The sequence below is a fragment of the Malaclemys terrapin genome, chromosome 12 (assembly GCF_027887155.1).
Source record: "Malaclemys terrapin pileata isolate rMalTer1 chromosome 12, rMalTer1.hap1, whole genome shotgun sequence".
NCBI lineage: Eukaryota > Metazoa > Chordata > Testudines > Emydidae > Malaclemys > Malaclemys terrapin.
The window spans coordinates 24,459,464-24,480,119 of NC_071516.1; the positions used below are offsets into that span (position 1 = coordinate 24,459,464).

General features: G+C 43.3%; 1 protein-coding gene across 4 annotated transcripts in view; it reads left to right on the forward strand.

Moving 5' to 3' along the window:
- PTPRT (protein tyrosine phosphatase receptor type T) overlaps positions 1-20,656 on the forward strand; it is a 699,175-nt gene that overhangs the window by 575,134 nt on the left and 103,385 nt on the right. For all 4 annotated transcript variants that reach the window (XM_054046511.1, XM_054046508.1, XM_054046510.1 and 1 more), the window contains one exon: positions 16,471-16,606. In XM_054046511.1, coding sequence (XP_053902486.1) covers positions 16,471-16,606 — 136 coding nt within the window. The remainder of the gene's footprint in view (positions 1-16,470; positions 16,607-20,656) is intronic.

The window sequence follows — 20,656 nt, forward strand, 5'->3', positions numbered from 1 at the left end:
CGGAGATGTAATTCGAGCCAAAGGCAGAACAGCTGCAGATGAAGAGCAGCAGGAAGATAATGTGTGAATAGAGGTCATAGTGATGTCACATGTTCATAATTTACATATTGTGCCATCGATACATGGGGTTATCAATATTCCTTGGCCTTTTCACTATAGATGAAGATTCTTCAGTGGATATTCATGAATTACCATTGCTCCTCTACCGTGGATTGCTTTAAAAGATTATCATGAATATATTATTATTGTCAATGTCTGAAATAGAGCTTCCAAAGGCATGACAAACCCAAAGCTGCTATTAATACATTATGCCTCTGTTTCCTTAAATAGTTTCTCAACTAGCCCACAGTCAGAAACAGATTATTATTAATGCATTAAGGTTCTCCGTTTCCCTCAGGAACACTGTCTAAAAAACCCCATAATGGCAGTAGAATGTTTAAGATGGTTACAAGAGAGCCAGGTGTGGAGAGGGCCATTATGTAATACCACAACACAAGTGAATTAAAAGTTTTCAGTTCAGTAGTGTCTGAAAGGATGACTTGAAAGGCCTGGAAATCTTTCACACAATCATGAACCCCATTCTGCCCAAGTAATACAGTGTGGGTAGATAGACACCCTAAAGCAGTTTGTACTGTGGATTATATGTTTCCCTATCATGTTGCCCATGCTCTAGTGTGGACTACATCCTGCCTTCTGATACTCCTCTTTCAGTGGGTTATGATGAAGATGACTTTTTATTGGTTCATTGTGACTCTACTCTCACATGTAACCTGTAAGACATTTGAATGGTCAGATTGAAAGTTAGCCTTGTTTCACTGTTGTACCAGCCTCTGGCCTTTGCTGAATATTTTAGTTTCCTCTGCTAAGCCAGTCAACGGGCGTTTTGACAGTAATTACGATGAGAGTAAAAGCAAGTGCTTAAAAAGCACTAATCTTCATTAAGGCATCAATCCTTCAGGTCTGAAACCACAGCTCCTGCATGTAAGGTATCAGATCCTGAAAAAGGAAAAAAGAGAACTGTTAAGTCAAAGGCTCCATTGAGCCTAATATGATGGTTAGTGCACCACAAAAGCTGTGATTTTAGGGTTAGACATAAATGTCCAGTTACACTAGTCAATGAGTATACTAACAAAAGCCCACATAGTGCAATGCAGCATTTTGCTGCATGCACAAATATGGACTTTTACAGACTTAAGGTATGTAAGGACATTTTTATGGGCACATGCATTGAGTCTCATATATTCAAATGTGAGTGCTACTCAATAGTGTAATTCCCGGCTCCATACTGTCATAGCTTTATATTTAAACATACAAAATGTATTTTTTCAGAAAATTCCATGTAGGTGCTAGGTTGTGTGCGGTGGAGGCGGAATGCAGAGTCTCATCAACTGACAGTAATGACTGGGAGAGCCACGATGAATTACTGAATGTTGTGAATTAGCAAATATGTGCTGGATTCTGATGCCTTGCTCATGTTGAGCACTAACTTAGGGGAAATTGATGGGAACACTCAAAGAATAAGGCATTGCTGAGTGGCTGAAATTCAACTCTGTGCCAGTGGGCCAACACAAGGCCTGTGTTAAGTCCCACTTAAGAGCTATTTTGAAGGTTTAATTGGACTTAAACAGTGCATAGGATTGTGCTGCCCTCTCTACAGGGGTGAATTCCATGCAGTATGTATAAGGATATCAAAATCTGTCCCTTACAGGTGAACAAACAAAGAGCAGAAAGCCAAGTATGAGACATCCCAAATAGGCTGGCTGTTAGACAGTCCTAATTAGCGCTTGAGCAGGTGAGTTTTGGTGGATTGTTCCACTTTTTAAAAAAAAAACCTGTCCCGCTAGCCTCCCTGAAAAGTGTGCACCATTTTATCCAATAATACAGAGAGAGGGGGCTGGGGAAATAAAAAACGCGTATCTTACCTTTTACTTTGGTTATATACTCCCAGCTTCTGCCACTACCTTGAATGCAGCTGCTCTTCTTCAGCTCTCATTTACAAAATAAGGATATTATTTACTTACCTCATGGCTTGTAGTGAAGGTTAATTATTGCTATTTGTATATGATGTGTTTATTTTAGTATGATAAGTGTATAATGTTTTCTCATTCATTTTACAAGTACAAGTGGTTCTCCCATCCACACCACTCAAAAGCTTGACACTCTTTATAATATACAAAGTGGAATATGGAAAAGGTTAGTATAAGTTTCTACATAAGAGCCCTGATCTGGGCTGTGCTATTTTGGATCCATGATATCAAAGGCACAGATAAAAATCCTTGAGAGAGATGGAGCACAAGCAAGCTTGGACACTTGAAAATTCACCTCCTTGTATTTACCTGCATATTTACACCAATTAATACCTCTTTGTAAATTTGGCCTTGTGGCAGTGTGGCGTTTCCTTCTTATAATTTACAACTAACCTATTAATCCCTCCACATAAGCAAGGAATTATAATGGGGAAATGTTGTCACCATCTTAACTACAGCATTGCTTGCACTCATCCCCATAGGACCCTTTAATAATATCACTATTACCTGTGATTCATCTGTCCAAGTGAACACACTAACCTTTTCGATCCTTGGGTGTAAAGATCCGCTGCTAGCAGAAATTAAATGTTTCTGTTTTGATGGAAGGGGTGAGAGCAAAGAGAAGAGAAGAAAAGCCTCCATGGTAGATTTGGCTGGAATCTCAAGAATCATTGATTCTCTTACTGCTTTTTTCATTATTCTTGCTCAGTTTAGTAACACTAATCATACGTCCTCACTGTGTGTTTATCTCATCCACCCACTGATTCCGTATGCATCCCTGATCATCCTTTTGACAGAGGCCTGTCTTTCTCCCCTGCCTCCCCCTCCAGACACTACCACATCTACAGTGTGCTTCTGCTTTCTCTACATTTATCATTTGGCTGAAAGTTGTTGGCTCCTGGCAACAGGTTACTCTCTCTGTCCCTTTTAAACCTTTTGTTTAGGTGAAATTGTACCATTGAGTCCTCATTTATGAGGCATTAGGCCTCTGGTATTTACGTTCTTCAATAACTGTGGACAGAAAAGACACTACATTTTTACCTCAAGGAGAGGGTGTGTGTATGTGTGCTTTTTTTTTAATGAACAGTTCTAGTTCCAGAAATGACCTCTGTGAAATCTCTTTCTGGTTTTAATATATTGTTTTATTTGGTTTCTACTTCATGGAAGGAAAGATCAACATTTTACGTGCCTTGCTGAAGTCCTCATACTCGGATACATTGTTGAGGATTATATTTTTATATTTACAAACCAGTCTTCTCTAACACAACCAGTAAATTCAAGCCTACTAAAACAATGCTTGTGTGTGCTCTCTTATTGATAAACAAATAAGTCGTTGGTCTAACATGGTTGTTGACAATCTGTTTCAAGGTAGCCAGAGGAACTAGTCTACACAGGATCTTACTGTTATCATCTTCAGAGTAAATTGCATGGCCAAATTTTCAGAGGTGCTAAGGAGGTGCACCTCCATTAGAGCTCTAAACTTCAGGATATTAATCCATAGGATAACTTTGGAAACTCTCTTCCAAATCCTCAGAGGTCTTAATCACTTGTTGGCCAGTAGCATAACAAACAGCACCTAAAGTTATTTGGTTAAGGGTAAAATGTTCAAGTGATTTGTGAGCCTATGTCTCTTTTGAAAGTGGGTCTTATGTACTTTTGGAAGTGTCATACTCAGTTTACAGTCTATCCATTACTTGCAGTAAATAAAGATATAGCTCTACTTAACAGACGAAGGGCTTGTCTACACTGGCAAGTTTTGTCTCCAAAAACTGCCTTTTGGTGACAAAACAGCGATAGTGTACACGCTGCAATGGGACTTTTGTCGAAAAAAATGCAGGGATGGAAGTTTTTTGTCGCCAAAACTAGGCAAGAGACTTTTGTCTTTTCCCCTCCCTTTATTGTCGACAAACAGCCAGTGTAGACATCACATCTTATTTTTTCGATTTTATTGGCCCCCAGAAAGTGTCCCCTAATTCCCCTGCTGCCCTGGTCAGTGGTTTGAACCCACCCCTCCCCCTTGCAAGCTCCGGGAATTTTAAATTCTATTTCCTGCTTGCTGGCTTCCCAGGTGAGCATAGCTGGCTATCATACCAAACATGCTCCCGCTTGGACCACCACTGAGCTTTTGGAACTGATCAGTATATGGGGAGAGGAGTCTGTTCAGTTGCAGCTGCAATTGACCCATAGGAATCGGGACACACATGGGCAAATTTCTCAAGCCTTGTGCGAAAAGGGCTATGATCGGGACACGCAGCAGTGCAGAGTGAAGATAAAGGAGCTGAGGCAGGTGTACCATAAAGTGCGGGAGGCAAACCATCGCTCCGGTGGTGCAACTAAGACCTGCCACTTCTATAAGGAGCTGAATGCTATCCTCGGTGGTGACCCCACCTCCATCGCCGATAGCCCTGTGGATACTTTGGAGGCAGCAGAAAGGGAGTAACCCGGAGGCTGAAATTCTGGATGAAGAATTGGAGCTCCCAGCAAGGTCACCCAGTGGGGCAGGCAGCCAGGAACATTTCTCCACTCCAGAGTGCTCTACGGGGAGCAGGAAGCAGATGAGACACTGGGTAAGCTGCTGTGACAGGGAATTGAAAAGTGGGAGGCAGGTAGTGTTTTATGTGAGTTGGACATTGCCCTGAGTAGCTAATCTGCATGGCCAAGCAGGGTGTCAGTGGACATCGAGACCTGCAGGGAATCCTCCAGAGAGAGGCTCTGGAAAGTTTCCAAGAGGTACTTGTTAATCCTCCGCCACAGATTCCAAGGGATTGCAGCCTTGTTAGTTCCCCCATTGTAGGAAACTGGACCATGCCATTTAGCAGTCACTGGAGCTGGAACCCAAGCGGCACATAGCTGAGTTGCATATAGACCAGAGTGAAAGCCGTAGTTGTGCAGTAGTTGTGCCCTGGTTTCCCTGCTTACCTGCAGCAGTGAGGTGTCAGCCAGCAGGTTGGCCGCCAGTGGAAAAGTGTGTGATAATTTTAGAATGAGTTCCCTGCAAATCTGCCCTGCAAGTCGTGACCATTTTGTCCATACTCGCAACCACCTTCCCCCCACTCCCGACACTCACCATGATTGGGGTGCTCGCGGAGCTATATGCCTGCCTAGAGTCAGTGAGAAAGTGATTGCTGCTAGTTGCAAAAGGCCCTTCTTACTGAAATGTTTCAATCGTTTTCTGGAATGTAACAATCCCTCTTCTGTGCATTGTCCACAGCAGGCGACACCTTGAGGAACACACCACGCACCCCTGCTGACTGGCTTCGGCAGATAAGGAAGAAGCCGAGACGCAGCAAAGAAGACTTATTCAGGAAGGTGTTGCAGCACAATGAGAGACTGACCAGGGAACCCAAAGAGTGCTTGGAAGCTGGTAGGCAAGTGACAGAGCGGATGATAAAAGTTATGGAGGATCAGACAGAGATGCTCAAGTCTTTGATACAGCTGCAGACTGAGCAGATCAGTGGTCGACCTCCACAGCAGCACATACACATGCACAATTCTTTGCCAACCCCACCCTCCTCTATGCCCACACATTCCTTTTCACTTCACAGCACTCCTGAGTTTCCCCATCACTCCACTCCCTCTCACAGCTTGCACAATGGTAGCTGGAGCTACACACAGTTGTGAGGTTTTACCCTTTTTAACGATAAATAAAGGCTAAGGTATTTAATAGTACAGCGTTTTTATTCTGTGTTCTACAAAAGCGTATAGCAATCAATTCACGTTCAGGAACAGGCTTCTTAAGCATTTTGTTGCATGGATCTTGGGCCCCAAAATTGTACATGGATGCACCAGGGAAGCAACTCCAAAGCAGACATATGCTAGTGCCCCTCATTGTCAAAGTGGTTCCTCAAAGCCTCTCTGATGTTAATAGCAGCCCTCTGGGCTCCTCTGACAGCCCTAGCATTTGGCTGTTCAAACTGTGCAGCCAAGAGCTCTGCCTCAGTTCTCCACACCCGAGCAAACATTTCACCCTTAGATTCACACAGATTATGCAAAGTGCAGCACATGGCTATGACCATGCAAATATTATCCTCGGTAAGGTCTAGCCTGCCATTGAGACACCTCCAGCGAGCTTTCAAACGGCCAAAGGCACATTCGACTACCACGTGGCAGCTGCTCAGCCTGTTGTTAAAACACTCCTTGCTGCTGTCCAGGTGCCTGTGTAAGGTTTCATGAGCCAGGACTGTAAGGGGTAATCCAGGTCTCCCAGGATTACTATGGGCATTTCCACATCCCCCACTGTGATCTTGTGGTCTGGAAAGAAAGTCCCTGCCTGCAGCTTTCTGTACAGGCCACTGTTCCTGAAGATGCATGCGTCATGCACCTTTCCAGACCAGCCTGCACTGATGTCCGTGAAATGCCCCCGGTGATCCACAAGTGCCTGCAACACCATGGAGAAGTATCCCTTCCTATTGATGTATTCTGAGGCAAGGTGGTCTGGCACTAAAACTGGAATGTGTGCGCCATCAATCACCCCACCACAGTTAGGGAAACCCATCTCTGCAAAGCCATCCACTATTTCATGCACGTTTCCTAGAGTCATGGTCCTCTGCAGCAGGATGGAATTTATTGCCCTGCACACTTGGAGTAATACAGTCCCAACAGTAGACTTCCCCACTCCAAATTGATTTGCAACTGACCGGTAGCAGTCTGGATTCGCCAGCTTCCACACAGCGATTACAACATGCTTCCCTACCCAAAGGGCAGCTCTCATTCTGGTGTCCTTGCGCTGCAGGTCAGGGGCCAGCTCAGCACATAGCTCCAGGAAGGTTGCTTTACGCATCCTAAAGTTCTATACCCACTGGTCTTCATCCCACGCCTGCATGACAATGCGATCCCACCAGTCAGTGCTTGTTTCCCTAGCCCAAAAGCGACGGTCTACCGTATGCAGCTGCTCTGTGAATGCCAAAAGCACTGATAAGTTGCAGCTGTCCATATCACACTCGGGTGCCTGCAATTCATCCTCTGTCAGTAACTTTGTGAGTAACTCTGCTGCCATGCGCAATGTTCTCACAACAGTTAACAGCGCATAGGAGAGAAGTGCGGGATCCATCCTCTCTCACTGCAGATGCTGGCGCAAACTACAAAGACTGACTGTTGGAAAAACAGCACAAAAGGAAAGCCAGAATGGTGCGAAAGGCAGCCAGAAACCATTGGAGGGCTGGGACACAAAGCGGTGCATGACGGGACATTTTGCACATCCCAGGATGCGCCGCACTCAGTTTCCGCCTTCCCACAACACCTAGCGACAGATGATGTCACCAGACTCTGTGGGATACATACCCATAGTGCATTGCTCATGCTGTCGACATTGGTGTCCTGAATGTGGACACGAGCTGTTGACAGAGAGAGCAAATGTAGACTCACTTTGGCGACTTTGCTTTTGTCAATTTTTTTCAGGTCGACATTAGTTTCATTGACAAAACTTGCCAGTGTAGACAAGCCCTTACTCATGCTAACTCCATAGTTAGCCAAGCTGATCAGAAAAGAGGGAGGTTAGTTAAACAATATTCTTCTTTTTATTTTTTTCCCTACAGTATTTTTCTTTTTTTTAAGTCAGGTTTGTTTTGAAAGAAATTCTCTGATGTTGTGGTAGCAAGGGTAACTTTTTGAAAAGAGAAAGCTTAGTGTCCTGTGTGTAATAAGTCATGCGGCATGCCTACTAAGAATTCTTCCAGGCTCTCAGCCTAAACCTGTGCCTTTTCTGTCCAGACCTATCTTTTTGGATGCCTTCTCCTTTTCATAAGCCATGACAGTCTCTTCTAAACTGTTTCCTACATCTAGTCTGATCAGTTTCCCCAGTGTTGAGGACAGCCCTGCTTGCTTATAAAACAGTCCATGCACTTGAACAAGTCTTTCTTATGGTCCATTTCATTTGCTCACTCTTCTGCACTCATGTAGCAGCAACCACTTCTCTATCCTTCCATGCTGTGTGGTTATTGTTGAAGGAAGAGCTTCAGTTCCTACGGTATTCCACTGTCGGTTACACATGCACACCATATACCTGGAGTTGGAGAATTTGAAAGCAGTGGACGCACGTGCCCTGGCTAACCTCATGCCTTCAACTGAGAGAATAAAGTGCAATGCGGACTGCCTGCAGTTCCTTCTCACTTCCACATAGTCTGAGTCAGGCCCTTTAGTGTCTGCAGCTTCGGCTTCACTCTACAACATAAGAATCATCTAGTTTGTAAATAGTTTAACAGTTTTAATAGTTTTAAATAGTTTTTACTATTTAGCATTAGATTAGTCTCCCAAGGGGACCTCCCCACCCCATACCCTGTCCGGGCACCAAGCTATGCCCACTACTCCAGGCATCAAAACTCTGTGCTTCCTGCCCATGATCCTCTCAGTCAGCGATGACCAGAAATGCTGCCTGTACTGCCTTGGGGAAGCTCACATCGTGGCGAGGTGCAATATCTACTGATCTTTCCTCACCCATACCTGAGAAGGACAGTAACTTTGTCTCTGCAAACACCTCATGGAGAAGGCTGTGAGACCCCAATCGGACATAGGCCAGAGAACCCCCACTGTACATTGGCCTGATTCAGTAAGGAGTGCATCTCCTGCTGTGAAGTCAGATTCTGGTGTGGGAGAATCCCCCTCCATGGACCCCCACAGCTGGGTCTTGTCAGGAAGTTAGGAAGCACTCTCATAAGCATGAGACTAAGTCTTCCTTTAAGTCCACTTCAAAGAAACTAGACTTGGCTGTAAGCAAGCCCACCTTTGCTTTCCTTGTAGCCATCACCCCACAAGAAGGGTTGGAGAACTTGGAGTGATAATGACAGATCCTCCATATGTTATATTCCATGAGGATAAGATTTCTTGACGAGTACACCGCAAATTCACCCTTAAAGTAGTTTTGGAATTTCACTTTAGCCAATCAGTTTGCTTACCTGTGTTGTTCCCAACACAGCATGCTTCCGCAGAGGAACAAAGACTCCACTCCCTCGATGTTCAGCCGGCCATGTCTTTCTGCCTACAGAGAACAAAACCAATCAGGAAACCCCTGAGGCTGTTAGTTGCAATAGCAGAAAGAGTCAGATCTCCAAATGGATCTTTGGCTGCATTCTACTCTGCTGTCAGCTTTCAAACCTCTCCCTCCACCCTGGGGTAAGAGCTTATTCTGTCAGAGTGCAAGTAGCAACTATGGCATCACTTCAGGCAGTGCCTCTCCTGGACATCTGTAAAGCGGACATGTGGGGCTCCTTTCACACATTTACAAGACATTATGCCCTATTGCAGTACTCTTCTGCTGATGTCTTCTTTGGAATGGTGGTGCTCTGCTCAGCCATACCATCTACAACCTCGCACCCTCCTCCTACTTAGGTACTGCTTGTCAATCATCATTTGAAGAAGAAGAGGAGGAGGATACTTACCTGTAGCTGGAGGTTCTTTGAGATGTATGGTCCCTATCAATTCCACTTCTCACCCTTCTTCCCCTTTACTTCAGATCTTATCTGATTCACAGTTGGGAAGGAACCGGATAGATGGTCAGTCTACCCCGACCTTTATCCCCTGGGTCAGAGGCAAGAGGTGAGCCAGGGCATATGCATGAACCAATGGATGCTGATTTCAGATTCTCCACCTCTGGGTGCATGATTCGCATGCATCACCCACAGTGGAATAAAGATAGAGACCACAAATCTCAAAGAACTTTCAGTTAGAGGTAAGTAAATCTCCTCTTCTCTTTTGTCTATGGCTCTTCATATCTTTCCCTCCAATTTCACTTTTTATTTCAACTTTGTAACCAGTATTTTAAATATGGAACATTTGAATGTGGAGCATGGTTTGTGTGACAGGTCCTACACAGAGTAAACTTGTATTTTAAATTATATTGACACTCCTTTTCAGCTCCATCCCTTCAATCACCTATCTTTTAAGAGTGTTTTTCATGTGAACCATCACCTCACTTTTTTTACCTGCTGGCTTCTCATTCTCAGTTTTTATTGCTGCCCTTCAATTTTCTAAGTGAAAATTTTCCTTAGTGTTGTCTTGTCATGTGACCGGGACACGGGTGATCATTCTTAGAGGTCTGATCAGGAGTCCGGTCTAGTGGTCCGAACAGGAGCCAAGCATAGAGATTAGAACAGGAGTCAGTAGCCAGGAATCTGAGCCCAGTGTCATCGTTAGAGGAGTCAGAGCCCAGGATTAGAAGTGAAGTCAGATGTCAGAAATCAGAGCAGAGGGTCAGAACCAGGTTACCTGGAGTGGGGCAAGGGTCCACGACAGGAGCAAGACTAGGAACAAGCAGGCACGGGAGCTATCACAACCAGGGCAAATGCTTTGAGCAGCTGATGAACTTGAGAGCCGGTCTGCTGACTCTTCCAACCAAGCAGGCAGTGTAGCCAATCAGCCAGCCTGCTTCAGCTCAGCTCCGCTCAGTACGTTTCCCAGAAACTGGTTCTGCTGCAGGCCTGATTCTGGACCCTACTTTCACTTCAGGTCTTTCAGCCTCTAGCAAGTTGGTGACACATCTGCCATTCCTGTACCTAGCTTACAACTCCTTCATTTCTGTGAACTGCTCATGTTTTTACTAGCATTCCTTGAAAGGCTGTGTGATCTGATGGAATGGGCACAGGACTCAGGAAATCTGGGGTTTAGATCCTGCTGTCAAATAGTTGTGTGGTCCTGGGCAAGTCTCTGAATGCCTGTGGACCCTATTTCCTGATCTGTAAAATAAGGATAAGAATAATTAACTACCTATCTTGCATGGTTGTTATGATAATTTAATCAATGTATGAACAGCACTTTGAACTAATAAAATACTAAGTATTAATGATTAGTAGGATTTTGGGTATCTCAGGGAAACCATCTAAGTTCACGCTATTCTGATTCATTAGCATAGATAAAAATCAGGATTTTAAGACAGCAGTTCAGATTGGTGCCATCTGCATTGTGAGGCTTAGGAATTATTGATACTGTAAAATTATCAATTCCAAGACAGTTAGCTGAGGCAGATTGACTCTCTTAACCTGGCTCAGAGAATTTGTGAAATGCAGCCTCTTCTGAAAAACCAAGTGAAAAACAACTTTTGCTGTATCTCCTGAGCACTTGGAGTAAACTCAACTAATTAGGTAACTAAAAGAAATAGTATGAGACTCAAACTGTGTAATCTCCATCATGCGACTTGTCTCAGCCAAGTGCTGAAATTTGTAATACCAGTGTCAGAAACTGTCTCAAAATATTTGAGGACATCCAGATGGGGCAAAAACTGTTGTGTCCAATTTCAAATACGTGGCAGATGTTCTAACACCATTTTTGAACACCACTATGTGTTCATAGATACAGTTTGCACTTAAATGAAAACTGATTAGGAGTACTTTTGAGTTTCAAGTCGAACACTTTTGACAGCTCAAGTATTAACCCTCTGCAGCAAGAAAGCTGCACTATTATCATATATTCTGCTCTGTCAGTGAGTCAGGATTGTCCAGCTGATGGGATGTTCTGTAACTCTTAACCAACCTCACTCCAAGACCTGAAGAGACAACATTCAAATGGAAATTATATACATATTTTATTTTCAATTCCTTATTTTTTTTTATGACTTTTCATACTGAAGGATCCCAAAATGTTTTTCAACTGTACGTACACAGGAATTATTTCTTACACTAATCAACTCTGTTAGAAAATGCAATAGGGTCTTCATAATTGCAAGTAGTGAGGCCCTCAATTTTAATTCTCATCTGAAATATGGACAATTCTAAGCACAATATTCCCTGACAGCATGCCAGACTGAAAGTGAAGAATGCCATCTCCTGAATATGCTTCACTGCTTCCTGTAACAGCATAGGTTTTCCTTTAGATAACTGCTGTTATGCCTGTTAAAGCAGATGTGGTTACAGCCTCAAAGGTGTATTATAGCATATAACTGATTTATTTATTTATACAGATCTATAGGTGGGTCTATGATAACTGCAAAGACTGTCAGAAGAGTTCAAAAGAGCCTCATAATCTCACCTTGAATCTTCAGCACTTCTCTGGCAGATGGCACTATATTTGACAATTTGATATGGCAATACATAAGCTATGTTCAAAATATTGCTACTGTAAATTGATAGCTTTTATAAATGTTTGTTTTCAGACATCAGAGGGTTTTGAACTCCTGACAATATAATAAGGTATTTTAAACAAAAAGAAATACTATGAGACTCCAACTTTGTAACGTCCATCATGCAACCAGTCTCAGCCTAGTGCTGAAATTTGATGAATGAAATTTGAAATACCAGCATTCAAAACTGTCTCATAATATTTGAGGACATCCAAATGAGGCAAAAAGTTGAGAAGTAATTCTTCCACTCTACTCCGTACTGACAAGGCCTCAGCTAAAGTATTGTGTCCAGTTCTGAGTGCCACTTTCAGGAAAGATGTTGACAAACTGGAGAAAGTCCAGAGGAGAGCAACAAAAATTATGAAAGATCTAGAAAACTTATGCAGAAAGCTTCAGCTTATGAGGAAAGATTGGGGGGAAAATGGGTTTATTTAGTATGGAGAAGAGAAAACTGGGGAGGGACATGATGACAGTTCTCAAGTACATAAAAGTTTGTTACAAGAAGGAGGGTAAAAAATTGTTCTCGTTAACCTCTGAGCATAGGACAAAAAGCAATGAGACTAAATTGTAGCAAGGGAGGTTTGGGTTGGACAGTAGAAAAAAATTCCTAACTGTCAGGGTAGTTAAACACTGGAACAAATTGCCTAGGGAGGTTGTGGACTCTCCGTTATTGTGGGTTTTTAAATACAGTTTAGACAAACACCTGTCAGGAATGTTCTAGTTATTACATAGTCCTACCTTGAATACAGGGGGTTGGACTAGACCAGGTCCCTTCCAGTCCTACACTTCTATCATTCTATGAAAAGTCAACATCACCCATTGGTAACCAGAAAGAGGCTGCAGGGGAAAAGACATCTGTTTCTATAAGTGATTCACAGAAACATTCTCAACCTCACCTAGTAGGATGTGTGTGAGATGGGGTGTATAAATGCGACACTACAACTAAAAGGATTAATTAAGGAGCAACTCTGGAACAAGGTGACCCCACCCAGCTGTACCTGCAGAACATGATTCAGCTAGTTGTGGAGCTTAATAGGGAGCGAGACAGCTCTGAATTGGCCTGACAAGGCAGAGAGAAGGCCCTACCCTGAGAGCTCCGGAGAAAGGGCAATGCAGAAACCTACTCCTGGAGAGGAAGAACCTGTTGGCTGAGCCCAGTGGGGCTGAAGGTTCAACTAGTACCTCTTCTCTCACTACTGTGAGACAGACTGCAAGACTTCGACAAGAGAGTAGGTGGTAGGAAGGAGCCCAGGGAGGCAACTGTAAGGCACTCCTGTGTACTGGACATTTGGTAACCCTTACAGGGTCCTTCAGGGAGATAAGACTGAGTGATAACCTGACCAGAGGGTCAAGTCAATCCCCAATAAAAGACAGACCTCCACCCGGTGTGAAAGTGTCCCGGTGGAAAGACTAGAGGCATGGTAAACAAAGGTCTAACCCCCTAACCACCAGCAAGCTCCATCCATCACAATGCGTCATGTGGACTCTCTCTAGTGATTGGCCAGTTCACATTATTAAGTCAGTGTGGTGATGAATTTTAAAGAAGATCTTTCAAACATAAAAGAAAAAAAAGCTCCTTCAGGCTACACGTTGTGGAGTAAAGAGAGTTTCACATCAGAACTCTGGTTCTAAGCACCCTTGAACTTTGGGGACCAGTCTGACTCTCTCTGGCTTCACATCAAATTTTAGGCTATTAGCCCATTAGTGTAGAATTTGAAATTTGCATGTGTGTCTGAAAACAAAATGTCTGGAAATTAGTTTTTTCCTTTATTTACTTGTCATTGGTCCATGTTTGCCCTTCAACAGCTGACGAGAAGAAAACAGCCTCTTGAAACAGCATCTCCTGTTTGTTTTAGGGCCAGATCCTCATCCCATTGAAGTCCATCAGTTTGGACAGGGTTTGGCCAGTAGGAACTTATTTACATCCTGTGTGTTCTTTATTTGTTTTATTTAGGCAGATGTATCCATTGTGATTCATATTTGCCAGTACAACCTTTTAAAGCACATGACAAAATAATAAGATGACAAAAATTAATCAATGAGACTCCCAATTGTGTCTCAGAAAGTTGATTCAAACACTAACTAGTTTTGGTGAACAGAGAATCCATTCAACTTTCCTTGAAGGTCAGCACACTTGGGCTTTGTCAGACCAATCAGGGAAGCAAACTTCAGAACCTTGTAATGAGAACAATTTGCTTTCCACCCTTGCTCCCCTTTCCCAACCTATAAGTGTTCAACTTTGAGAGCTGCACGTATGAGGAGCCAGCTGACTTCAACAGACAAGATAGCTCATGCAGTCAGGTTGTGATCTTGGTTGTAAATTTAAATAACCACAATGAAGTCAGATATTGTATCAGTAGCTAAATAAATAATAGCAACAATGCAGTTGATATCAGCATTTGTCCCGTAGTCTCTTAGGCAACCAATATTCAAAATGTGACATTACCCAGGGTACAATCTGGACCGTTGAACAGCTGTGTCGTCTTAATTCTCTAGCCTGGGGTGTCTTTTATGCTGCTATGCTGTCAGAACACCCACTCCTGGCTTGTTCACATAGCCATCAGCTTGCAAATTCACTCCCAGAGTGCTCTGACCAGTCACTGATTAATTATGTACAGGGCAATACCTGCAAGTTCTTAGTCCCAACCTTGTTCCTCCAGTAATATGTGCCTTGTACTGTCCAGCAAACTATTGAACAATGCAAGGTCATAGAAAGACCATCATTTCATCAAAGGAAAATGATACATGCACCAGCATTGTTATCCCGAAAGGAGTTTCCCACACGTTGGTTAATCCAAACACACTGGTTAAGATAAAACAATAAGATAAGTTTATTAACTGCAGAAAGATAGATTTTAAATGATTACAAGTGATGATGCATAAAAGTCGGGATTGGTTACAAAAGAAAATAAAACAGTAATAAGCAAGCTAATACCTAACTTAACAAGCAAAATGACTGTAAAAGCAAAGTTTTTGTCTCACCCTATACGCTGTTGTTTCGCAGGCTGGGTGTCATTTCAGCCTGGGACCACTCTGTCTTAGTTTAGTTCTTTGAGAGTTGATGCCATGATCAGAGAGATGGGAGGAGGAGAGATGAAGTCAAATGTTTTCCTCCTTTATAATTCAATCTGTTGTGCTAGAAACATCCGTGCTGAGTCATGGTGATGCACAGACCATTGTGGATGTGAGCTTTGAATCGTCCCTGTGATGAACTGTAAATGTCTTGTTTATACTTCCCATCTGCTGAAGGATGGTCGCTTAAGTAGGTGATGCCCCTTTAACACAAGTCTGGGGTGCTAGTGTATCTTTGTCTCTGAAAAATTGGTATGTAGGACCCCAGAATTTCTATGTATTTCAGTAACAATCATACAGCAGAATCTTATAACCTCACATATAGTGTCACTACACATATTTTATCACAATAAAGATATTCAGCAGATTATGACTTTTCAAATGGTACCTTACAAGACATACTTCGTACAAAATTTATCATAGTCTTGTAAAAATGATGACCATAATAGTATAGACTGTCACACAAAACCTTTAGGCTTTCTGGATCAAACTCAACACATTTAAATTTTATCTGGGAGGAAATCAATGCAGTAGCTAGTGAAGTCTACACAACATAGGTGTAATAGGCTTCCCATGAGTAGCACCGCTAAATAATTGGGCAGCCACATTCTACAAAGTGATCAACTATTGGAGGGGAAACAGAACCTTGAAGTCAGACCTTGGCAAGTAAGTGAAAGAGGAAATGCTTTTCAAAGAGTAAGTTTATAAATATATTTGATGTTTAAATGTCCACAGTGTACATTTTCTGTTGAGGTGAAAATTGTGTTGCCTTGCCAAAGACAGAAGAACTCATACATGGAACAAAGTAGATGATTTGAGTGGGCAATGGGGTTGTTTTGTATGTTTGGATTAATGTTTGTTGAATGTGTAATCAGTGTAGTGGCAAATACATATTTTTTCTGACTGCAGAAGAAAAAATGTTGCTACAAAACTATTATGGGGATGCTTCACTGTAAACTTTGTGCTGTTTGCTGTTTCTGTCCCTAAGATTAGCACCTGCAGTTAAATTATGTAGGATTAAAATTATAACTGCTATTAATTCTCCTGCTTCTGGGTATAAGATGATTGCTATCTGAAAAAGACATTTTCCCCTATAGTATAATATTGTAAAATTAATCAGGTGTGTTATACTGAGGCTTTACACCTCCCTCTGAAACATCTGTTTCTAGCCACTGCTGAAAGCAGTAGATCAGGCTAGATGGACAATTTGACTTCTGCAATTTGTTTATAGGCATATCATTAGGTTTTAACTGTTAAAATCTGATCACTGTGGGATATTTTCTGCAAGTTCTAATTTTTATTTCCTTCCTCCCTCCACCTTTTAAGGAGCTTCCACCCAGAATTCCAATGCAGTGGAGCCCGAAAAGCAAGCTGACAACACAGTGAAAATGGCTGGGGTTATAGCTGGCCTTCTGATGTTTGTTATTATCCTCTTAGGAGCAATGCTCACCATCAAAAGGAGGTAAGTCTCTGCTTTGCTTCCATTGTAGAGCTACTGGCTGGGACTGCTTGTGTTTTACAAAAGCTGTTACCTCAGTAGAGATAGGCCTTGGCTACACTTGCAAGTTACAGCACTGTAAAGCCTCCCCCAGCGCTGTAACTCACTCCCCATCCACACTGGCAGGGCACTTACAGCGCTGTATCTCCCTGGGTACACCGCTGCAGGTACTCCACATCTCCGAGAGGAATAACAGCTGCAGCGGAGTGGCTACAACTCATGGGTGTGAGTGTAAACGCTTGCAGCGCTGTACTAATCACCTTGTCAAGTGGCCAATCCTCTCCATTGTTGTGACCGGCTGCAGGAATGCGGATGTGCCGGTTTCAAAGCTCGTACCACAGAGAAAAGCAAACAGTTTGCAGCTGGCTTTGAGTGAGTAAATGAATGAGCAGGGGGCCGGGAGTTCGGAACTTGCAAAATAGAGAGCTGACATACTCCAAAAAGCACTCTCTCTCCCCCCACACTCCCTGTCACACTCCACCCCACCCCACCGTTTTGAAAAGCACGTTGCAGCCACATGAATGCTGGGATAGCTGCCCATAATGCACCGCTCCCAACACAGCTGCAAATGTTGCAAGTGTGGCCACACCACTGCGCTGGCAGCTGGCAGTGTGGCCAGACTGCAGCGCTTTTCCCTACTCAGCTGTACGAAGACAGGTTTATCTCACAGCGCTGTACAGCTGCAAGTGTAGCCAAGGCCAGAAAACACTCCACTTGTGTTCATGTGGTGGAAAGGATATGGGTGGTGGTGGTGATTTATTTGTATCAACGTAGCATCTACGAGCCAGGGCCCCGTTGTGCTGGACACTATACAAACCCAGAACAAAAAGACAGTCCATGTCCCAAAGACAAGGGACAACAGATGGAGAGACATTTGGAAGAATACAAGGAAACAGTGAGACAATGTTGGCCAGCCTGATAGACAGTGGTCTCAGCTCATCAGCAGCTTAACCATTGTCAAGTGTTTTGGAGGCATCATGGGAAAAGAGTTTTGAGGAGGGTACTAAAGGAGGATAGTGTGTCAGTTTTGTGGATATTTACTGGGAGCTCCTTCCAAATGAAGGACAGCATGGGAGAAAGCACAAAGTGGCTTGTTTGAAAATTTGACAACTGGGCAATAGAGGCTGGCATCATGAGGCAGGAGTCAAGATCTCCAGAGTGACTGAGAGATGATAGGTAGGGCAGATGTAGGCTATGAAAGGCCTTGAAAGTGAATACAAGTAGCTTATATTTGATGTAATAGAAAATGGGGAGCCAATGGAAGGATGTAAAGAGAGGAGTGACATGGTCAAAGTGACAAGCTAGGAAAATCTTTGCAGCACCGTACTGAATGGATGCCAGTGGGGCAAGGTTGTATTTATCAAGGCCAGAGAGAAGGATGCAAGATGATGAGAGCATGAACAAAGAGTTTTAGCTGTGTGTGGATAGAAAAGGCCCTATCATAGAGATGTTATGCAGAAAGAATCAGCAAGATGTAGACATAGTCTAGATGTGTGGACCTAGAGAGAGGGCCAAGCTGAAGAAGGCAGGTAGAATGGGGGTGCTGTCTACAGCAATTGAGAAAGGAGGTAGCAGAGAGGGACAGCGGGGAGATTAGAAGGAAACAGGTCTGGAGGAAGAGATCTGTAAGTTGTCAGAATGGATATGGTAGTTGAATTCGCATTTGTGGATGACTTTATCCAGAGATAAGATGGGGAGAAAGAAGAGAAGGGGACCAAGGACAGAGTCCTGTGGAATCCCTCACAGAAAACCAGTGGGAGGATGAGGACCCTCCAGAGGACACACTGGAGCGATTATAGAGGTAGGGGAGAATCAGGAGAAAACTGAGTCCTGGAAGCCAGTGGAGGACAGGATTTCAAGAAGAGGAGCATGGTCAAGTGTGTTGAAGGTGGCTGGTGAAGGTAAAGGAGTATGGGGACGGAATATTGATTCTAAGTTTTGGTGAAGAAGATGTCATTAGAAACTGGTGAGAGTGATTTCAGTGGAGTGCTAGGGGTGGAGGCTGGATTGGGAAGCAGGGCCAGCTTTAGGAAGTGCGGGGCCCGATTCGAATACCCGGTAGCGGTCCGGGTTTTCGGCGGCACTTTGGCAGTGGGTCCTTCACTCGCTCCGGGTCTTCTGCGGCACTGAAGGACTCGCCACTGAAATGCCGCCGAAGACCTGGACCATCGCCAGGTGAGTAAAAATTTAAAAAGGCGCCTAAGTTAGGCACTCTTCTTTAGGGTGCGGGGCCCTCTTAGGCACGGGCATGGGGCCCTCTTAGGCGCAGGGCCCGATTTGGGGGAATCGGGGGAAACAGCCTAAAGCCAGCCCTGCTGGGAAGGTCTGGGACAGAACTGAAGGGTGAGGAACTTCATAAAGTGATTATCGACAGCATGTTCAATGATCTTAGAGATTAAAAGGGAGATGGGGCAAGTGGGGGTCATTGGAGGGTTTTTGTAAGATGGGAGAAAGTAAAGAATGTTTGTAGTGTGAGGGGAAAGAGCTAGAGAGAATGAGAAGTTAAAAAGAAGAGTAAGAATGGAGACAAGAATGGGCCCAGGGGCAGTGGGACAAGTAAAGAGGTTAGAGGAGGAAAGCAGACAAGAAACATTCTAGCTTTGAGATTTTGTCTAGGGGAGTTAGAGGGCTATGTGAATCACACTACAATAGTAAATCTGGTTGAATTGTCTGGTTTTGACTTGTCTGTTGAAGGAGGCTCTTGTGGTTAGAGTATGGACCTATAACCTGGAGTGCTGGGTTCTAGACCAGATTCTGCAAGCCACTGCATAACCATGGGAAAGTCACTTTGCCTGTCTGAAAAAAAGGGTAGCAATACCTCAAAGATATGTTGAGAGCTTATTTGTAAAGCATTTTCAGATCCTCAGATGAATGATGCTATATATGTGCAAAGTAGTGTTATTAAAATGAAATTTGAGCTGTTTTGCAGTTTGGAATTTTACTCTGTTTTGCACATTTCTTAAACTTGTCATTATTTTACAATTATCCTTCATTCTGCCTTTGGAGAGAGAGAAGATGCGATTTTGCAGATGCATGCAGCATTCCCATGTGATTTCTAAATGACTGGCTGTGAAATGTGGCAGAGATTTCAGCAGAAAATTGCTTTATTTTATTTTATTTTATTTTATTTTTATTATTATTTTTTTTTTAACGTGAGCGGGTGAGGATGCTGGAGTGGCTTATTCTAGGGTGATGATTACCTCGCCGAGTGTGGTGTGTTTGTGCTTGCTTAGAGACAGCCATTTCCTTTGGAATATGAGTTCAGCTGGACGGAGCGTTAAAATCTTGCAGTGGGGAGAAGTGATTTCTGAGAGTTTATTTTTGTTCATGTTTGGCTGAAACTGTCTGAAATTGTTGCTGCTGTGGATAGAATCAAAGTTTTCAAGCAGTTCATCTTTGTGTGACTGTGCGCTTTCTTTGTGAACCATTGGTTCTCAAACTTTGAAATAGAGCATAGATTGTAGCTGGTTTTTCTGTTATCAGTTTAAGCGCTCCTACCATGTAACATACAGATATGATTCAGAAAACAGATAGGACACAGATATGTTTCATACCAAGGAGGGATTTTGCGTGTGTTGGGATTTTTTTGACAGTTACTTTTCTGATGCTATCTCTCTTTTTTTCAACATGATTGGTGTTGGCTGCGTACGTGTTTATTCAATGTGCTGTCCCAGCTCTGCGGAGATAGCAGACCTTAATTAAACTGCCTAATAAATTTACAGATTTGGTTTTTAGCAAAGGCACCTGGCTAGGTTTATTGTTGGCGAGGCACAGTAACAGCATCTGGCAGACTCTACGAGTATACGAAGACATGTAGGCTCGTGACAATGAACGCAGCTTAGGTAGTGGTGGGACTTTCCACTGCTCCCTAGGCTGGTCAAAGATACTCCCTTTGAGATACATTTTTATACCCCAATACAAACAAGTTAGTACTTTCCCTTTGACATAGTTAGTTACTGCCCCCTGACTTCGCTAGTTATTACCCATTATTTTGTACATGTTGATTTACTTAAA